Source organism: Copadichromis virginalis, linkage group LG4 (genome assembly GCF_057382275.1).
Source record: "Copadichromis virginalis isolate Kocher_CV1m ecotype Utaka linkage group LG4, C_Virginalis_male_GT1.1, whole genome shotgun sequence".
Taxonomy (NCBI): domain Eukaryota; kingdom Metazoa; phylum Chordata; class Actinopteri; order Cichliformes; family Cichlidae; genus Copadichromis; species Copadichromis virginalis.
In genome coordinates, this window is record NC_140621.1 from 22,887,796 (window position 1) to 22,908,946 (window position 21,151).

The window sequence follows — 21,151 nt, forward strand, 5'->3', positions numbered from 1 at the left end:
CCGATAAGGCAGTGGGCTCTTCCGGTTAAAAGAGTTTTTCCTTCCCACAGTTGCCAAGTCCTTGCTCATAGTGGATTATCTGAATGTTGGGGATCTCTCTCTAATATTGTAGGGATTTTACCTTGCAATATAAAGCTCCTTGAGGCAACTGTTGTTGTAAATTGGCATTATAAAAATAAAACTGAATTAAATTCAGATAAATTCCCTGTTGCTATTTGGAACTGTGGGATTGAGTTAAACCTGAAAAAAATGCATCCCTTCAGGCTCCAGCATTTAAAAGGATAAACAAAACATTATTTTTTAGCAAGAATATGCATGAAATGCCAAACGGGATGCCAGTGAGGGAAGTGACAGGAAAATGAAGGAAAACTTAATGTATGATGGATGTGAACAATTACAGTTGATATTGGTTTCTCAGTGCATGAAAATCTCATTGCAACAGACAGAGACGTACAGGCTGACATGCTAAATACTGTTTGGTGATAGATTGATGGACTTAATACTAATACAGGTAGTTTATGCTCACTTCTGTTATCCTTGTGCACAGTGCATGCTTTCTTCTGCACTTTGGTGTTGTGCACCTCCTAATATTGGCATATTACATGCACATGGCCATTCTAGTTGGGCTCAAGTCACAACCAAGAGGAGCTTCACATGCTTTTCAGCGATCTAACAATGCAGGACAGTAGATTTTCACAGATGGCGCAGAGGGAGATTGATAAGAGAGTTGAAAAAGATGAGACGTCTCCAGAAGAATTTGAAACAAAAACCTTGCTGTTTTTTTGTTTGTCCATTGTTTTGACTTTTTGTAATAATATTCCAGTTATTATGCTGTGATTTTTTTCCTTAGTTGCTTTGCCTCTTGTTAGGTAGACTGTTTAATTTGGCAGATTTTAATGTCAAATGCCCTTTCTGATGCGACACCAAAATTTCTCACAGGATCAAACCAGGAATCATTTGCTTGTTAGGCAAATGTGTAAATCACAAACATACACTATATTGTAAAAGCTGTCACTCACCCATTCCAGTCATTCTAGTAACTTCCGTGGCCACAGGTGTATAAAAACAAGCACCTAGGCATGCACACTGGTTCTACAAACATTTGTGAAAGAATGTGTCACTCAGCAGTACTGTGTTAGAAAGCCATTGTGTAACAAGTCCAATCGTGAAATTTCTCATTGAGAAATTTATAAATATTCCACACAGTCAACTGTTAGTGGCATTGTAACAAAGTGGAATCAATAGGAAACAATAGCAACTCAGTGAGGAAGTGGTAGAGCGGGGGTCAGGGGATGCTGATGCGCAGTCAATCATTACAGACCTCCAAACGTCATGTGACCTCCAGGTTAGCTCAAGAACAGTGTGTAGAGAGCTTCATGGAAAGGGTTTCTATGGCTGAGCAGCTGTGTCCAAACCTTACGTCATAAAATACACTGCAAAATGTCAGATGCAGTGCTAGAAAGCATGCCGGCACTGGACTCTAGAGCAGCGGAGACGTATTCTCTGAAGTGGCAAATAACGCGTCTCTGTCTGGCCATCTGATGGACGAGTCTGAGTTTGGAGGTTGCCAGGAGAACTGTGCTGTCTCACTGCATTGTGCCAAATGTAAAGATTGATGCAGGGGGGATTGTGGTGCGGTCGTGTTTCAGGAGTTCATCTTAGCCTCTTAGTTCAAGTGAAAGGAACTCCTATGCTTCAGCATACCACCACATTTTGGAAAATTTCATGCTCCCAACTTTGTGCTAACAGTTCGGGGATGAGCTCTTCCTGTTCCAACATGACTTTGCACCAGTGCACAAAGCAAGGTCCATAAAGACATGAATGAATGAGTTTAGTTTGAAAGAACTTGAGTGGCCTTTACAGTTTAGTCCTAACCACAACCTGATAGAAGACTTCCCAGAAGAGTTGAAGCTGTTTCAGCAAAGGGTGGGCTGACATCAGACAGTAGACAAAAACTTTTAGCAACACAGTGTATGAAAGTAAAATATCAAAATTTATTTCGTGTGATTTCTGAAAACAATCATTTAATATCTGTCATAATTTATTTTTGCTTGGGTAACAAGTCATTTACACACACTAATACCTGCAAAGTCCCGATCCATTAGCACTTGTATTAACTGTCAACGCACTGACTCTGAAGATGATCACTTGTCCCACTTTTATGCAAATTTTCAATTTCAATTGAACTATAACAAGAGACAGTTCATTACCCTGAAAACTGAACTTCTCTGGTTAAAATTTTAGTTCCTAAAAACTTTTACATGTGCAAAACAGTGATGTGAAAGTAGAAACGCATTTGAAAGACAGAATTACGCATTTCTGGATCCAGTGATACATCTGCGACACAAACATTTCTTGGTGTGATTCATTAGGCAGCTAGAGACTTGAATTCACCCTATTAACCTGGTAGGGTTGATATCATATCATCGCCATGAGTGTGAAATAGAGAGCTATGTCTGCTTCCCATTTGTGTTATGACAGTAAGCAAGGTACGGTCTAACCTTTCACTCTTATCTGTAATTTAATCCTTTATAAGCATCCTGCATGGATTTTTGAAGCGAAACACAAATGCAGAGATGCAGCACATTTTGCATTCACACTCACTGTATCTTAAGCCAAACTGTGTACTAGTGCAACTCTAATCCCGAGAACATGTTGAGGTTTAAATGAGATGAGAATGCAATAAACAAGAGGGGAAAGGAAAACATTGCGTCTTGCTGGAGAGCTTTGAAGTGAGAACTGGATCAAATCCCCATACGAAGCAAATTGCCTCTCTTTCCCACCAACTAAAGGGGATCAAAACTGTCTGTCCTAAAAATAAGAATCACTCCCCATCCTTCTTCCTTTCTCTGTGTATTCTCCATGGGAAGACAAACACCACAGACCTTCAAGTTTTCCCTCCAACTCAACAAAGTCCTGGTCTTTCTCTTAAAAACAAACAGATAAGCCGCTCACTGTTGTCACTGTTTAAACAAGTTCACATTCATGTTTACATAGATATCCGTGTCCAGTTTTAAGAGATTATGTAATTATAATCATTCGGTGATCTGTTTTAAACGTAAATTTTTAAAAACCCCAACAAAATATAATAAGAGAAATAGAACTGCAGACGATCCTCGTGAGTCCTGGGCGATCTGTTTCAAGAACTGAACTGCTTAACGTGAAACCATGTAGAAGACAAAGGGAGCTTTGACGAGAGATCATTATTCACGTAATACAGCTCTGTGCTACACTGCGATTAAATAATAAGTCAATAAGGCAAAAGAGCTGAGTAAGTGCTAAACTTTATGCGTCCGGTTCTTTTTCCTCCATTAGCATTAAATGTAGCAGACAGAGGCCTCCTCTGTACTTGGAGAGGCCTAAATGTGCATCAGCATTACGGTGCTATAAGTGTCATAAGAGACATTGCATAAGTAAATAATTCAACCGCTCACCCACCCACAAACTCGTCCAGCCCACACGGGACTATACAATGGTTGGATATTTAGTTTACCACACACAGGGACACACACAAACATAAATTACTAGACTGCTGTACATTTATGTAATATTATAATCCTGTTCCCCCAAAAAAGTTGGGAAGCCGTGCAACCTGTGACATAAACAGAATTGCATTTAAACCCTGTCGGTGATTTTACAAAGCAAGCTAAAACTAAAAAGCTTTAATTTTAGAGAAATAAGAGATTAAACACATAATACAGACTGAAAGCAACACAGCTGCTACAAGTAGATCAGCAGTGTGTGCACATGCTTATAATAAAAAAGTGCTTACAGTAGTATAGTATTGATGACACTACTTTCTGGGGAAAGTGCTTACAGTATATAAATTTGTGTCTTTCTATGGTAAAGAATTTGTAGATGTAGTGATGACTTGCAGTCACATTAATCACATCTCAATTCTCCGACAAATTTCAGTTTACTTTTTAAACTGGGGCGATTGTGGCTCAAGAGTTGGGAGTTCGCCTTGTAATCGGAAGGTTGCCGGTTCGAGCCCCGGCTTGGACAGTTTCAGTCGTTGTGTCCTTGGGCAAGACGCTTCACCCATTGCCTACTGGTGGTGGTTAGAGGGCCCGGTGGCGCCAGTGTCCAGCAGCCTCGCCTCTGTCAGTGCATCCCAGGGTGGCTGTGGCTACAATGTAGCTTGCCATCACCAGTGGGTGGATGACTGGATGTGTAAAGTGCTTTGGGGTACATTTAACACAACGGCAAACCTTACCAAACTTTCCTACAACTGCTTTTTGTACCCAGCCATGTTGCTGAACTATCGCCAGTGAACCTAATTAGTCAAAAACAAGCAAAAAATATCTCAGCATGAACATGTAAAGATTTATTTTTACGTTATTCTCGGTTACATGTGGAGTTTGAACTGATTTGCAGTCACTCATCATGGGCATGAATGTTCTTCTTGACAGAAATGGTAGGGGCAATTTCAATCAATTGGTTTCTCATCACAGTCCTGGATTTTTAGCGTAGTCCACAAATTCAGTTTCTGTAGGGTTGAGGTCAGAGCTTTAGGATGGCCATTCAATAATCTTATTGATCGTCTCAAGTTTCAACTGTCTAGCTGTTGATTTGAAGTGAAATTGAAGAATTTGGAGGTAGTTCTCTTTTTTCGTTATTCCATACACCTTGTGCAATGATCCAGTGCCACCACCTTGCTTGACAGCTGGCGAAAGCCTCACTTTTATCATCTTTTAAACATACATCTCGTCATTGTGACCAAAAGTAAAGCTAGAATTCTCCTTCTTAGCTCTTCACTGAGTTGCTTGGACTTTCCCATTGTTCTGAGTACATCAGTCCAATAAATTCTGTCAAACAAATCCTTTTATGCTGGCAAAGAGAACCTACCAGTTGCAGTCAATCATGATCACGATGATGTTAATAAGCCTGGGCCTTGTCAAGTTAAAAAATGTTTTATTGCCTTCAGCATCAATTAGTAAGTGTGTGTATTTAAGCCTGTATGTATACTTTAAAATGTGTGTGGAGAAATGTGTGTGGAGAAGAGAAAAGCCCCCCCAAAATTTCAAATTGCACACCCAATTCTTGTTTTTTAAAAAAGTAATTAAAGATGTGTGCTGCATAATTATTGCATCCTGGAAAAAGAACAGTTCAAATCTTTTAAAAGCACCCAAAATTATTACAACAATCATTCTGATAACAAGTAAACTGACCACAACTGTATCTGTCTGATTCTATCAAGAAAAGGAATATACAGCAAAAAGATATAGCTGTTTCTACTTTTATTTTAATCTATGTGCATCAAACGGAACAAAGCATTTTATGACTTAATGATTAAAAGTAGCACATTTTTGCAAATATGATTCTCAGTATCACCTAAGTGAACACCTGTTTCTGTCACATGCATAGACATCTGAATGTGATCAAATGAAGACATGGATAAATTTCTCTATAGTTGCCCATGTGGGACCATGAAACTGGCACATGATAGGCACTGTGATTGCCCAGGGAGACTAAAAAACTAAAGCATGTCGAACTAATTTAAGAAATCAATATCTTATCTTGTGAGACATCTCACACAGGAGATAGTCAGAGTTCTGGGACATGTAAAGTGACTAAATAGCTTTAAAAAGAAAATCCCATTAGAATATGGCCCCATTTAGAAACAACACAATCTGAAAGTGTGTATGAAAGTGCATGTGTGCAGGGAATTGGTTTATGTTCGTTTTTGTTTGGCTCTCGTGATTTAAACTCACCCTAAAGTCGATGCCCACAGTGGAGATGAAGCTGCCGGCCAGGAAAGCGCAGTCTTTGAATCGGACCAGAAGACAGGTTTTCCCCACACCAGAATCTCCAACCAGCATCACCTGCACAGGTATTCCAGCAGGAGTGAGTTAGAGGCATGCGAGGGATATGATCCCCCCCCCAAAAAAAGTAAATGCCAGAAATAACTGAAATAATTAGCATGAACAGGAGGGAGCTGTTGCTCATTTGTTTAATTAACTATCAGCGTCTGATTGTTTGTCATCGCCGCATCTGAATCATTCGGCTAAATCAGTCCTGGTATTCTGGTGCTTGGCCACGGAAGAAGGTGTACGTGGATGAATGTGTGACTCCTTGCTGCGGCCAGTTGATGTCCTTAAAGCCTTTCTGTAAGTGCATGATGTATTCGTACGCGGCTAACTTTATTGCAGAAAAGCGAGCTGTACATTTCTCTTTTTATTCAGAGCTGTGATTAGGTTAAAGGTTTTATGTGATTACTATTATCAGTTTAGCTGAGGCACTTTGGGACCTGGAGTATGGAAATTAAAAGCGCCTCCTGGGTCCGTAGAGAGGAAGCAGAGAGGACACGAAAGAACCAGGAAGGAGAATAAAAAAAAAAAAAAGGAGTTGCTCCCACTTCTTTTTATCTTTAAAAATCTTGTTTCTTTTATGACCCCTCCCTCAGAAGCTTCACCCATATTCAGACCTTTGAAGGAGTGTGTAAGAGAAGGTGCTTGGATTCTCTGTCTCTCTTATATTTAATGTGATTATTGACCAGAGAGAGCCATAATACATGGAACATGGCAAAATGCCCGACAAATGACACTTTTTAGAGCACGATCACATAGAGGTACAGTGCAATCTCTCAAAAGCCTGCTGCTAACCTTGAATCTACAGGTTGGACTATAATCCAGTGCTGAATTATCAAAAGAAATCAAAAGAGAAGGATTAGAGAGAATTTCGAAAGCACTTGTCAGAGCTGTAGGAAATCAGTGTGGCAGCATATGATGCTACTGAAGAAAACCCAGGCAGTAGAGATTTTCACCAGTAGAAATCTGAGCCCAAACTGAAACAGGTTAATCCAACCTTTTGAAAATATGGAAGTAGAAGCCCTTCATTTAAGTGGCTTACATGGAACAATCCATTCTTTCAAATGGAAAAAAAGCAACACAAAGCCATCTCTCCTCTCACATCAAACAGCTGCTTCAAAAACACGGAGTAGGTGGCAAGGGCCCCTTGAAGCTACGCTGGGAGTACACACAGGGAATCTGTGGGTGTAAATCTGTGTTTGTGTTGAGGTGAAGTGGCAGCTCACACCCAGTACCCTCACACTAGGTTGTGTATACCAACAACTCATCCTGCTTCTGAGGAAAACGTGCTATTAACCGGTTGCACGGAAGGAGCAAATAATTTGTTGGTTGGCTGTTGTAGTGCGATGCGCCCCTTCTCCGGGTTATCGATTGTTTATTGACACAGCTGCTATCGCGGGTTCGCTGCTGTTTAAATGATAAAGGTGGTGGTAAAACGGAAGACAATGAAAGCTGGGCAGGACAACGGCAGCAGCAGGGATAAAGTAGACTACAATCGGGTTTATCGTGCCTAAAATACACACACATACACAAAAGCATGCATATCATTTGCTCGATATTTAGTTTTTGACCTTCGTAGGTGTGTTGTTTCCCAAATTATACCCCACCGCACCCTTTCATGTTTTCATGCAAAGTCCTCCAACACAGTCGACTTTTGCGTGACTTGGGTTGACTGAGTAACATCGGTGGACACCTTTACCTTGAAAGCGATGTCATAAAACTCGCTGCTGTTGCTGATGGACGGTCTGCTGGGATGGACTACACCATTCATCTGAACGATGCCCGGGCTTCCTCTCGCAGATTTCCCGGTCCCTTTCCCGGAGGGGCTGCCCGCGGACGGGCTGCTGGTCGCTGCTTTGCCTTTGACTGCCTTCTTGCGAGACATGTCTCAAGATTTTATAGTTTGTTTGTTTCTTTAAAAAAAAACTATTCTCAACAGACACAAACAAACAAAAAGCAAATCTAACCGGAATCTGCGCAAGGTAGGGCTGAAAAGTTGGAGCAGCGAAGAAGTTAAATCAGGTGATTTTTTTTCACCTGTGCGTTAAACGCATGTTCCTCGACACCTTTCCACTCAAAGTAGGAGTGAATTTGTCGCAAATCGCTGTCGCTTCCGTTGTTGATCTGCCGCTTCCTGCTCTTGATAGGTTGCTCTTTCCAGGACAGCAGCTTCAGCACTGCGCGTAGTAACGGCAAAGCCGAAGGGGGCAGAGCTGAAGTCGATTTAGAGAGGAGGGGGGATTTTCAGGTTTAAACACAATCACGTGACTTCCAAACGCATAACCTCCAATCGACGGGGTCAGGGGCGCTCTCCGTGGTCCTGAAAAAGAAGAGAAGGAACAACAACAACAACAAAAATAACAAAATAAAATATCAGCGGCACAGCTTTGCTACAGATTTGTGTGCAAGGAATTCTTCCACCTAAAAACGAAGTTTTGCGTTCAATGAAACCTTGATATTTGCAGGACTTTGGGTCAGTGTGTGCTAAAGTACAGAGCATTCAGATATTTCTCTGTCAGCAGTCTGATTTTTATGTAATAAAGGTGATATGTTGTAAAGCCTCATAATAATTTGCATTATACTTTAAAACAGAACTGCTTTTAAAGCAGCTAGTTTTGCTTTTTTAGTAATAAGCTTACCCTACTTTGTGTTACAGAAGCCGTTTTAAGGTGAGTGCGCCAACATTTCCATGTATTATACTGATGATTAGCTTAGATTTTTTGTTTGTTTGGTATGTATCTCTCTCTCTCTCTCTCTCTCTCTCTCTCTCTCTCTCTCTCTCTCTCTCTCTGTATACATGGCGTGTGGCTGCAGGTCAGTACAAATAATTTTAAAAGGTTCTCTTATACATGAATAATCAAAAGAAAAACAGCTGAAACGTGATTTCAACAATGCGTCGCAAGAGGGCGGTATAGCAATAAGAAACAAAGTCATAGAGCTTAAAACTCAGACCTACAGTTGCACTTTATACTTTGATTTCTAGAAAATGAATATGATTGATTTAAATGTGTGAGTTTTAGAAATTGAGAAACGACTATATTAGATCACTATTAGGAGTAAAATAAAAAGAGTTGCTACTGTTGCATGAGTCTGGCTTATATATCAGTACTACTGGTTGCTTCTGTCCAAACTACAGTAGGTTTTTCAGTTGCCTCCATAATCAAGAATGGTAAATGATGGTCACTTGATCCTCTCTGAACTAACCCATGCCCTTTCTAATTCATATAATAGTTTTTCCTTCCGCAGCATGACTTCCGCAGCAGTCTTCTTTCCGTTCATTTTCCAGACTGTCCAGGCTCATTAGTCTATTAATGGCAATCATAGCCCAGAGACATTATTTGATGCCCACATCAGGGAGTCAAAGTGAGCTCTCATTATCCCCTCAGCTTTTCAGTGTGCGTCCGTAATTGTAATATCAGGCTGAATTTTCCACAGAGGAAGTCACATTTTAGATATGCAAGTTACAACTGAAAATCAACCCAGAAAGAAACAACAGAGCATTAAACAGGTTATGAGTCACATGTATAGAGGGATCAGTGTATTGAAATCACTGCATTTGGAATTTAGCTGATCCCTAAGTGGTTTTGACATAACTGTAGTAAACTTTTGCTGCTAAAATGGCAAATTAATCTCTTCCTTTCTTTATTTTTGAATCCCCAATACTGAATTTCCCATCAAGCCAAATTATATCCCACAGATTATTTGGGGATGTCTCTTAATTTGACCCCCAACTCAAAAGTCAGTCGTTTTTGAGCTGGGGGTAGAAACAGAGTAGTTTGGTTGTAAACACACGGACAGCTGTAGCCTCTGCTTTCCGTCCCTCAGTTTGCTGTCTGTCAGCATTTTTCCACCCAGCTTCATGCAGGGCAGTAAGTGGATTTGGGGGGAATACAAACCCGAAAATCCACCAACCTTTTTGCACAGCTCCCGTCAACAGCTGAGATTCCTTCTGCCCCCAAAGCAGCTGTCTGCTGTGGCAACAGCTGGGCATTTTGGAGGGAATTAGGGACGTCAATAGGGAAGGTCACTGGAATCCATCCCTGCTTTCAGGAAAATTAACATCCTTGTCAAGATAAGTTAAATATGTCTAACGACTGTACTTTACATCGAGAGGCTGTAATGTATAGTTAGGGTGCCATATGCTTGTGCATGTTTATGAGTTTCTGTGCCAAGGCCCATGAATACAAAATGTGGAGGCAGTTCAGAGAAACCTAATGAAGCGAGTGTATTTTTTCTTTGCTGAAAGTAACAAACCAGACGTTAATTTCAAGCACTTGTTTAAGTATCGCGCACTGTAAAACAGCATCCAGTCACATAAACATGGTAATCAGGCACAAATTACAGCACACTTTCCCTGGTGCAAGGGCCATTAGATTTGCTCCATGATGATTACTGTGTGGGAGATTGCAAGTGGAATATAGCTGGTCGAGAGCTTGAAAGACAGACAAAAAAGGGGGGAAAAGTGTTAAAATAATACCTGTAGTTTTGTATGTGTCTGGGTACCTGGTGCAGTAAGGTCATCGAACCCTCAGGGTCACATCACTCTGCAGGCACACCCAAATGTTTGGCATTTGTCAGTTTACTCAGGGTCAGGTGCCCTGAGTGTGTGCTGGGTGGCGTGCAGCAGCCTGGCCAGTCGCTCAACCAAAGTCACAGCAACTGTTGATCTTTTGGCTGCTTCTTCTGTCAGCTGCCTGTGGCCTGAGTGCTGCAAGAGGGGGCAGGGGGCATCTTGCCAGCCCGAACCCCTGTTTGTCAGGCCTTGGCGAGAGCAGCCGACAGTGGACTGGTACTGCCTGGCACTTATTCGCTCCCCGAGGCAACTTAAATGAGAAAAACACACTGAGTGTATATGTGTGTCCCAGAGAAAAGTATGGGTGGGTGCTAGTTGTTTGTATGTGGTTATATCAAATATATTTTAATAAAAAACATTAAGAAAGAGTGCACAAGTATAATATGAACAGAACAGTTTTTATTATAGATATTTAAATACTCAAGGAATGCTTTACTTCAACTATAATTCCATAAGTCTTATCCTTCTTTTTACTCCATGACATTTGCCACATGTTATAAGTTAGTGAGGGAAACAGCTTTATACTTACAGGACACACACATTAAAAAGAGGTATTATTGGATTATTTTGACACTGTTATGTAGCGATGTTCCCCAACCTTTTTCATTTATTACTTATGAATCCTTTCTGTGTTCCAGGTTTCCATTAGCTGTCAGTATTTTAGGACTCTTTTTCTGATTTCTTAAAAAAAATATTGAAGACACTTTGTCTGATTTTCAAAAATAAATTCAAATTCATAGACCATTAAACCACAATATTAAAATCACCTATCAGGAGCGCTTCCACATGCCAGGAAAACAGCTTTGATCCACTGGAGTATGGACAGGGACGACTGAGGATGTCCTGTGGTTTCTGGCACCAGTAAGCTGGAAGTTTATCACTTGGGTCCTGCCTGGGTTTTGGGGTGTCAGCCTCTGTGGATCAGGCTTGTTCTGGCATAATCATGTTTTGAAGTGAGGCTGGGTTAATGGTTTGGGCACTGTGTGGGGGAGTGAATTGCCCTTCTGGAGGAGGGCGGAGGCTCCGGCCATCAGGGAGTGCTGTTGTGACTGTTTGCAATAATTATGTGTGTGTGTGTTAGCATATTACCAAGGACAGACCTGAGGTTTCCCAACAGAGTAAAGCATTGTAACGGTCAGAAAAACTCCTCTTTATGTCAGTGCAAATAAGTTTAGACATATTCTAAAATAAAAAACAAGTGCAATTTCAGGAGTACATCTCAGTTTTTCTACATGAGAAAGAAATGCTGTTTTGGGCCTAAACTGTAAAAAAAAAAAAAAAGTTCTACTATCTATTTGTGCTGACTGTCCGGCAATTATACAGATGTGTTGATGTCCTCTTTTTGTCTTTGTTTCTAAAAATCACACATTTCTTTATTAGATAATATTATAGAAAACAGGAACCTTCTGCTATTTCATTGTTTATCTATTAGTTATTTACTTTGGTGTGACATGAATGGTTTTAGTTTTATCAGTAGAAAAAATTGTAAAACCTTTGAAAATACAGTTAAAAGTCTAAAATTCATGCCCTTCTTCACTTTGACAGCCTTTGGCGGGCTGATTCTGGCCCGGTTCACTACAAATGAAAATATTTTAGATGGATAGTCTGACTAACACCATGAATATCTAATGTGAAATCCTGATATTTCAGTTGAATTTTAATGCAGTTTCTTTGCAGCCATAAGGTCATTTTGTTAACCTTTCTCTACTTATAAACCTTTGTGTACTTTAGCTGAGAAATTGCAAAGAAACGGTGCTTTGCAGAAACAATGTGCTAAGGCTGCTTGAAATTGCCATGGCACAATCATGTCCTTCAATGCCTCAATTCTTTTAATGTGCTAAACAAATTAAGCCAAGCATCCGCTTCAAACCTGTCATCCTGAAAATGTTTTAATTCTCTTTCCTTGGCATCATAAAAAACGAAGGTGACAACGATAATTATTACCTTTCCAAAGACGTCACCACATCATCCCAGTGTCACACATGCAATTTCCACCTCTAGTTTTCACAGTTGTGTTTTTTTCTTTTTCAATTTTGCTGCAAGTCAACAGGGGGCCTGCATTAGTAAGGCCTCAGGGAGCTGTAGAAAAGTTTATTCTGAAGTGTTGAAAATCAGACATGCCCAAACCTCACTGGACCCTTTAAAAGATCCAGACATAAGAGTCTGAGCCAGGGTACCAAAATGGAAAAAACTCCACATGGGCAATAATCACTAACAGAGGCCCAACTCCCCTCCCAGATATCTGCTCCTTATTTTAGTTCCCCTATTCAATTGCAGATAGTTACTAAAGCTGAATTCAGTCTGAGCATTTTCTATTTTCGTGGATTTGAAGTATCAAGACACTTTTCTTTTCACTTGCAAAAATCCCAGTCTGCCATCTTAAGAAACAGGATACTGGGTGCATTCACAAGTGATGGGTTGTGTTATCCAAAGTCCATCCATAAATCCTTGCTAATCCAGGGTGCTTCCTGCGAGCAACACTGTCACTGTATCTGCTGCTCTGGTGATCAGATTTATGACCTTGCACATGGTGTTGCTGTCAAACAGGAAGCATTTGTTGTTGCACTTACTCACTCTCACACACACACAGACGAAAACATGCATAGTAAGCACAGGAGTGATTTCACACGCACTAATCATAAGATCCAGTGGCCCAAAATTAACTCAGTAGGTGAGCTGTATCAGGTTGGACACATGGAGCAAAAATATAAGGGTGTGTAAAGCAGAGAAAAAGCAGAGATTCACAACAAGGAGATGCAAAATTACCCGATGCCATTTCAATACTTTCCCCTCTTTCAGACACAGAGCAGACTGACTTTTAGGTGGCTGTAATTTTTCACAACTTCAAGGCGGCAACTCTTTGTCCACTCTACTGCTTCAGGAGCAGAGGTGGGTTCTTTGTGTCTGCACGCAGCTGGAACCACGTCAATAAAAGACATGGCACATGCACACAAGCATAAACTTTACATACAAGCTGCAGCTGAGAGTGGGCACACGAGCACCAACTGGAGAGAGCCATGGTGAGCGGGAAAAGGTGTGAGCAGGAAAAGTGGTGTGTGTGGGTGAGTGTGAATATGCAAGAGTGCGCGTGTGTATTTGTAGAGTTTTTGCAGTTGTGACAGCTGGGATGAAGGAGTGGAGGCGGCCTGTGTGATTGGAGGAGGTGCCAACAGAGCAAGTGTCTCTTTATTTTCATCACAGACAAGTGTGTCTGTGTGTGGATATATGTTCATGGACAGCAGGTACATCTGTGTTTATGTCTGTTAATAGCTATGTTCATGATCATTTGGGCTGTATGTGCAGGACAGGATCTTATTTAATACGAGTGCAGTAAATGTAAACTTGCATCATGTGTTTTGTCGTATTTGTCACTTTCAAGGACGCTCAAGGAAAAGTTTGCACAAGTATAGAGTGCTGTGAAAAAGTATTTGCCATGATTCTGATTGTCCTATTTTATCTTATTTTTTTTGCCCATATATCAGATCATCAGATACTTTTACAATTAGACCAGGATAACCAGATTAAATCGAAAATGCAGTTCATAAATGATCATTTCATTTTTCAAGGGAGCAAACTATCCAAACCTACCTGGCCCCGTGTGAGAAAGTGACTGCCCCCTGTTGTTAAATCATGATTTACCTGTGATTAGCTCCATTCTTTTTGAAAAGGTGCATTCAGTTTCACTAGCAGCACTCAGACTTGATTACTGCCAGACCTGTTGAATTAACAAACTGCTTAAATAGAACCTGTTTGAGAAAGTGAAGTAGCCTAAAAGATCTCAAAAAGCAACCCATCTCACATTTCATAAAAATGGCATCGCACCGATAGTCAAGCAGTCAAACATGGTGGTGGTAGTGTGATGGTCTGGGGCTGCTTTGCTGCTTTAGCACCTGGACTGAACTTGCCCAAATGGATGAACCATGAATTCTGCTCTCTACCAAGAATTGTACCTGAAGGAGAATGTCAGGACGTACAGCAGCACAATAAGCTGAAACACACCAGCACGTCTGTCTCTCAATTGCTAACTGAAAAAAAAAAGCTAAACAAAATGAAGGTTTTGGTCCGGCCAAGTCAAAGTCTGGACTTAAATCCAATTGAGATGCTTTGGCATGACCTTAAACAGACTGTTCATGCTCAAAATCTCTCCAATGTGGCCGAATTAAAACAATTCTGCAGAGGAGAGTGTGTTTTGCATCATGTGTTTCTACCTGACATAGAGCCAGGTAGGCTTGAATAAAGTTTTTCTCTAAATAAATAAGATCATCATTTAAAAAGTGCATTTTCAATTTTCTCGGGTTATCTTTGTTTAATAAAATGTAGTTGATGGTCTGTGACAAAAATGGAAAAATAAGAAGGAAGGGGGCAAACACTCGTTCACAACACTTTATCTCTAATCTTTAAAAAACATGTATTCATCCTGTTTCATTTACTAGTTCAATGAGTTCACATTTCTTACTGCCAAAACTTTATTATGGGCTTAAATTGAATGATAAAAAACAATGAATAAATTTTACCCCAAATACTCAAAATAAAACTAATTCACCTCCACTTTATCAGCTGGAGGTAGAACTCTCACGCTGAACATTAAAATGATCTAAAAAAAAAAAGAAAAGAAAAAAGAAGTCTAATCTATTCTGGTTTTGCATGTTTTGGATATTACACCAGCCTATTAGCCTACTTTGCATGTGATTGTGTGAGTGTGTTGAGTCGGTGAGGTCATTCTATTGCTGTTTGAGCAAGGCAGGCAGGCAATGATGAGGTCATTCAGCAGGCAGGATTAAGGCCGTGACAACTGGCGCTGCGGCCAGTGCCAGTGCTGACCGGGGCAGTTGTGCCGTGTGCGCGGTGCTGCGATCCCAACTCCACACCAGCATTACCCTTGTGTTGTTTTTTCATTAGCTTGGTGCTGGCCCAGAGTGCTGTGGAGCTTGCCAGACCCACAGCATGAATCTACAGTTGTTGCAAGGCTTTAGGGCCTTCTCACTCCTTCTCTCTCTCTCTGTTTGTCTCTATCTGTGGTCAACACACTGTGACCACAGTCCTAACAGGGAAAATGGATCGGTTTACATACCAAACACACTCGTTAACTCAATTATGTTAGCCTTTAACGCTTTGATGTGTAGTTATAAAACCAGGATTATTAAAAGGACAGATGCCGTCTGACCACAGCAGAGCTTTGTTGTTGCATACCTCCTTAGCTATGGCTGAAGAAAGATGTACAAAACAGAATGGTGAAGGTCAGAGGGATGACCATTTATAACTTGATAGGGTTAAAAGAGATGGAAGATAGGTATGAAGATGGAAGAAGTAGATGAAAGCATTTTTTAAAAATCTTCAAATGTAAGCTTGACGTTTAGAGTGTGAAAACCTAAAATAGCTTTAAATGGATGAAACAGGTTCAAATTCAGTTTGCCTAACATCTGTTAAATACAGTAAGGAGTGGCAGGATGTGCTACGTGTGGTTTTAAATTAGCTGATTTAACTCTCCTTTTTTCAATTGAGTTCTGCATTCTGCGTCTCTCGGAAAAATGCAGAAATTACATAAAACTCAGCAGTTACACACTTCATTAGTTGCCAGTGGACACAAACGTAAAACCAATTAGACAAATGTAGCCAAATAAATCCTCCCTTGCTTTTACAGGATTTTCTGTCCTTGTACCCTTACCCTCCTTTGTGTATTCCCCTCCCCGCTAAGTACTGCCTTTTGACATTTATTCATTTTGAGTGTTCTTGATCCTCTGCAACTGTGGAGATGTGCTCCTCAGCCCCAGCTCATCGCCCGAAGGCCCGCTGATGTGTATCTCCCCACTCAGACTCCAGATGTGAACTCACTGGTTGGAGATTTACTGGAGGACTTGACAGAGGAGCTCAGCTGGAAAAATTCACTGTCACAGACCAGCAGTTTGCTGACATAGGCAATGATGGTAAGAAACTGCTGATCTGAACACTTATTCTGGGCTTAATTATTTCACTGCTTTACCTCAACTTTAAACAGACCATCTACGTTTAACAGCTATAAATGAATTAAAACCGCCATGGTCTAAAAACAGTAAACATCCACTCCCACTAGGTGGCAATAAAGTTGCAGACTGACATTACAGAGGAGAGAAAAACACCTGTGGGACTACAGCATCTCACTTCACACTCTCTCCCTGCTGTCCTGTTATTCTCCCGTCTCTTTTGGAACACGTTATGTTGCCGTTTAGAAAACAAAGAATCGAGCACCCCATTAACAGCTAAATCCATTTATTGTCTCCGTTAACAACACAAAGAAAACGAGAATGGACTAGACATAATTCAGTTTTGCTGGGTTTTGCAGTCATTTTTTTAAAAATTAGATCCAAATGTTTTAGAAACACAAATTTATTCTCATTATGTGACAATTGTTAGTTGTTATAGTATTTGTTATGACAGGAGTGACAATTATATTTTAATTTGTATTTAAAGAAAGTAAAGAAGCATTAACTAATAAATGATAAGTTACAGCTGAAGCTGCCTGAACTGATACAAATCATATTCTGCTGTTAGCTTTTTCTGTTTCTACTTTTTTCCCCCCTTAATATTAAAACTACAAAAAGACACAATTAGGACACAATTAGGACAAGCTCACAAAAGGTTTAACTTTATTATTTTTTGATGTTAATGCATTTAATAATTAAAACCATAAACATACTGAAGGCACATTGCCAAAAACAATAAAACTATTACAGCTGAAGACAGAAATTACAAAATGTTAATTAACAAGTGACAAAGAGAAATATTCTACTATAATAAAACATAAAAACGGTTTTGTCGCCATCGTTACACCAAACAAATTATTATAAATTAATCTCTATGCTCACATTGGAAAGCAGTGAAAGTCCTCAGGAGATAAGGTTTTTCCTGGCCTGGACATTGTTGCTTGACAGATACAAGATTAACAAACAATGGCAATGATTTTTCATGACCTTTCCACCTTGTTGGTTTAAGTTCCTGTTCTTAATCTACAGCCAAGAACAACAAAAACAGTGTTTGATGTTGTTAGTGAGGTCTCTGTCTCTGTCTCTGCCTGGAAGTCCCCGTCCTAAATATGACCAAATGGTGTCTTTAATCTGCAGTGTGCATGCACTTCATTTTAGAGCAGACTAAACCCAGAAGCCTGACCTTGGAAGTTCTCCACCACATGAATTGACTGCCATATTTAATGTGAATGTATGGGCAATAAAATAACAGTAAAACAAATAAATAAATCAGTGTCAGAAATAAAATAAAGCAGAGCCTATAAATCAAAAGACTTGTTAGCCCCCTGAGTGTAATTGAATGGGATCGGGGACGATGTGGTTTGCCTGTGTCCGCAGTGTTTACTCACATCTCGTACGGACGGGGAAAAAGTAACAAAAGAAGAAAGGGATGATGTCAAAAGAAAATAAAGTGGGTGCTGAGACAAGAGAGAAAGAGATGAAGAATGGAGCAGACAGAAAAAGAAGAATAAAAAAAAGACAGGACGAGGAGAGACGAGCCTGGAATCAATAATCGAGTTTCTCTCGTCAGGCTGAGGACAGGAGAGTGAGAGAGAGGCGCCTGAGGACAACAAACCGCATCCTTCCTTCCTGAGAGGCAACACGGGGACAGGAAGGGCCACCAGGGGAGGTCACTTGGCCAGCGGATCACTTCCTGTCAGGGTCACCAGGCATCGGGGGATAAGTACATCCGGGTCACTAGAGGAGACACCTGCGTCTGATTGTCTGCCTCTGCATTTGAAGCCCCCACCACCCGTAGATGGAAACCTCAATGACAGCCAGGTGGGGAGTAGAGGCAGGGAGAGGGGGGATGGGTGCTGGATCTAGAGAGGATAGCAGGAAATGGAAGAAGTCAGTGTTTGAGCAGGGAGATGGCATAATTTTTGTCTTCGTGTCCACCCTCCACCAGCTGGAAGTCTGGAGCACAAATGAGGGTAGGAGTGAGGTAGAAACATTGGCAACAATCCAACGTGTCCATCTGACAAAAAAACAACTAATTGTGTTCCTCATTTAAACAAAGAAAAATGAGAAAAATGGCAGCGTGGCAAGCTGGCAGCGGTACTGTATGTTATTGTGTGGTTATACAGTATTTGTACATTAGAATATGAGCAATCTACTGCAGTTTGGTAGCATCCATCTCATCTTTTCAATCTGAATTTCATTTGTTTTGTGCAGCTTTTAGATCTGCTTTGACACCAGCTTACTCGATGTATATGTTGTTTACTTATGACCTTCAAAAGTGCAACTTTAAAACAAAAAACAAAAAATGCAGGTATCAAAATTACAATTCAAGCATCGTGTGTTCACATAAATGTTAAAACAACGGGAATGTATATTAAAATAATATGGACTGGATGCTGAGGGCTGCAAAGCTGGAGAAACTTTGCCACTGGGAGTGAGAATATATATATAAATGTGTGTGTGTACTGTGTGTTTGACAGTGTGCCAAGCTGACCAAAAAGTGCTGGCAATTTCCTTGAAATGCAGAGATTCACCACGCTCCCTAGGGGGAGATCAAATAAACTTCAGATGTGCAGCAGGATCTGTCCCCCCACTCTGTCTCCAGACTCCAAAGACTACAGAAACACATGGAAGTGAAGAAGAAGAGAGGGATAAGAGGACAAGGAAGGCACAAGGGAGGTAGAGAGGAAAAGAGAGATTTCTGCTATTCTCATTTAAAAAAAAACAAAACTCTTTCTCTGTAAGCTGTCATCGTCGCCAGCTCTGGGGAGGTTTGCAGATGTTTATCATGTACAGGGGGAAAGAAATAGAAATCATAAATTGTTCCACGATGCATCCAGGGTCACAAGTTCAGACCCATAAAATACACGAATAACCCTGCAAAGTGTAATTATGGAAGTAAACCTCCACGTTGAAGGCCACAAGATTTAACCTCACAAATCCATCTACATCATTGTGGCTGGAGATGGCTCTGTGATGTATGGACGTGCATGTGCATTCGAACATGCTGTAAGCACAAAACAGAGACCAAGTTTAAGATGAACACATTTAAAGATAGCAAATTGCTCTGGAGTGTATAAGGTTTTTCCATTTATGGAACAAGCTGTGTGAAACTCACAGCCAGCCCTGTTATTTCTAATCTCAATCACATGATCAAAGACTCTTCACTGCTTCAACCTAATTTTCTGGAATGAAAATGTGTAAATTAAGACCATTTTTTAAAAGTACCTGATTTAGAAATTACACTGTTTTGAGGAAACTTTCCAGCAGTTAAGGACCATTTTCCTTCATTTTAAAAAGGTGTCTCTGTTACACCCACTTTCCATCCATAATGTGTGTTTTTTAACGACCCCGTACCACACACATGGATGCATAAATAAGCCTGTGACACCCCACCCCTTCCTAAGAGCCCTGTGGCAATATGTGCGTGTCAACACACCTTGGCGGGTAAACAAATACACATTTCAGCAGGGTGTTTACCTGTTTACCAAGTGACCATTATGCTACCCCCACCCTGTGAGAGTAATCTGACTGCATGGCTTAATAATTGTAGTTTTTTAAAATGCCTATGCTGCTATCATATTTAGTATTACGGTAATAGAAAAACTAGAAAATAAAAAATAAGTGTTGTTATACACAGAAGAAGGGAAAAAATGGGTGTGTTAATATTTTGCACAATTTAACAAGATGGGAGAAAGCATAGTGTATTTACCTAAAGAAGCCATCTATGAGTGGCAGCGTTTGCCTTTGTTTTTGAATATTAAATAGCAACAAACCAAAATCCTGAAACTCAAAGAGCTGAATTTAAGATGGTAACAATGTATGTATTATTCTAGATCTTCAAATTTAAATGACACTTTTCACATGAAACTTTAATAATGTCACGCATTATTAAACATTATACAACATTAGATGTTTTATGGTGGCTGTAAAAAACTGTTTACCCCACTAGTGGCTTTTCTGTTTGCCTGCAATCATTTCCATTGACTGGCCTTTGTATAAAAATGTAACTTTGTGCTTTCTCTTTTTATCTGTGTGTAAAAAACCTAAACATAACCAAAATATTTTATAGCACTCATGGACAAGGTGATCTCTCTCAAACAAGGTGGCGATGGACCCACGAACCGTATTAAACAACCTGCTCTACCTCCTGAGCCACAGCAGTGCTTGAAGGAACCAGGGGCATTTCTGGTAACATTAAGGATTAAATGATAAAGAAAAACATGTTGCAGTTACATTGTCAAATGTGCAAATGGCTATATAAAGTGCTGGGTGGCTGCTGGCAAAAGTGTGTTCCAAGAGAGAGGAAATCACTCCAAGACACAGTATATATATATATAGAAGAATAGCGTGGAAAAGACATATGGATCATCATCTGTTGATAAAATCACTATATTATTAGAACATGAAACTGGGAGTCTGTTATGTGTAATGCCACCTATCCTAACAGTGGCCAGAAATATGCTGAGCAGCGTCCTAATTTATTCCACATTTTAGGACCATTACTGCTGAATTAGCAGACTGAATTGTAAGCAGTGTAATAAGTTACAAAACAAGATGTTATTGTCGTCACATTATGTTTTTCTGTAATGTGATTACAGAAAAATGCCATGCAAACTGCGCTAAATTAGGTGCAGTAACAACAACAGAGGATGTAGACGACACTATAGCTCATCCGGCTCATTGCAGTTTACAGATAACTGTAATGTATGAAGTAGATAAATACTTCATACATTGTTATATTGCACACACATGAGAAATGAAGCTGAGAAATCAACACGACTGTCATATCAATCTGAACTTTGCTT

At 40.2% G+C, this 21,151-nt stretch overlaps 1 protein-coding gene across 1 annotated transcript in view; it reads right to left on the bottom strand.

Annotated features, from left to right (window-relative positions):
- The window catches only part of LOC146711426 (ras-related protein Rab-26-like), a 58,759-nt gene extending 50,729 nt beyond the window's left edge, over positions 1-8,030 (bottom strand). Inside the window, exons 1-2 of the mRNA XM_085454277.1 lie at positions 7,510-8,030; positions 5,715-5,825 (exon numbers count right to left, since the gene is read on the bottom strand). Coding sequence (XP_085310403.1) covers positions 5,715-5,825; positions 7,510-7,695 — 297 coding nt within the window. The 5' untranslated portion in view covers positions 7,696-8,030. The remainder of the gene's footprint in view (positions 1-5,714; positions 5,826-7,509) is intronic.
- Positions 8,031-21,151: the final 13,121 nt, after the last annotated feature.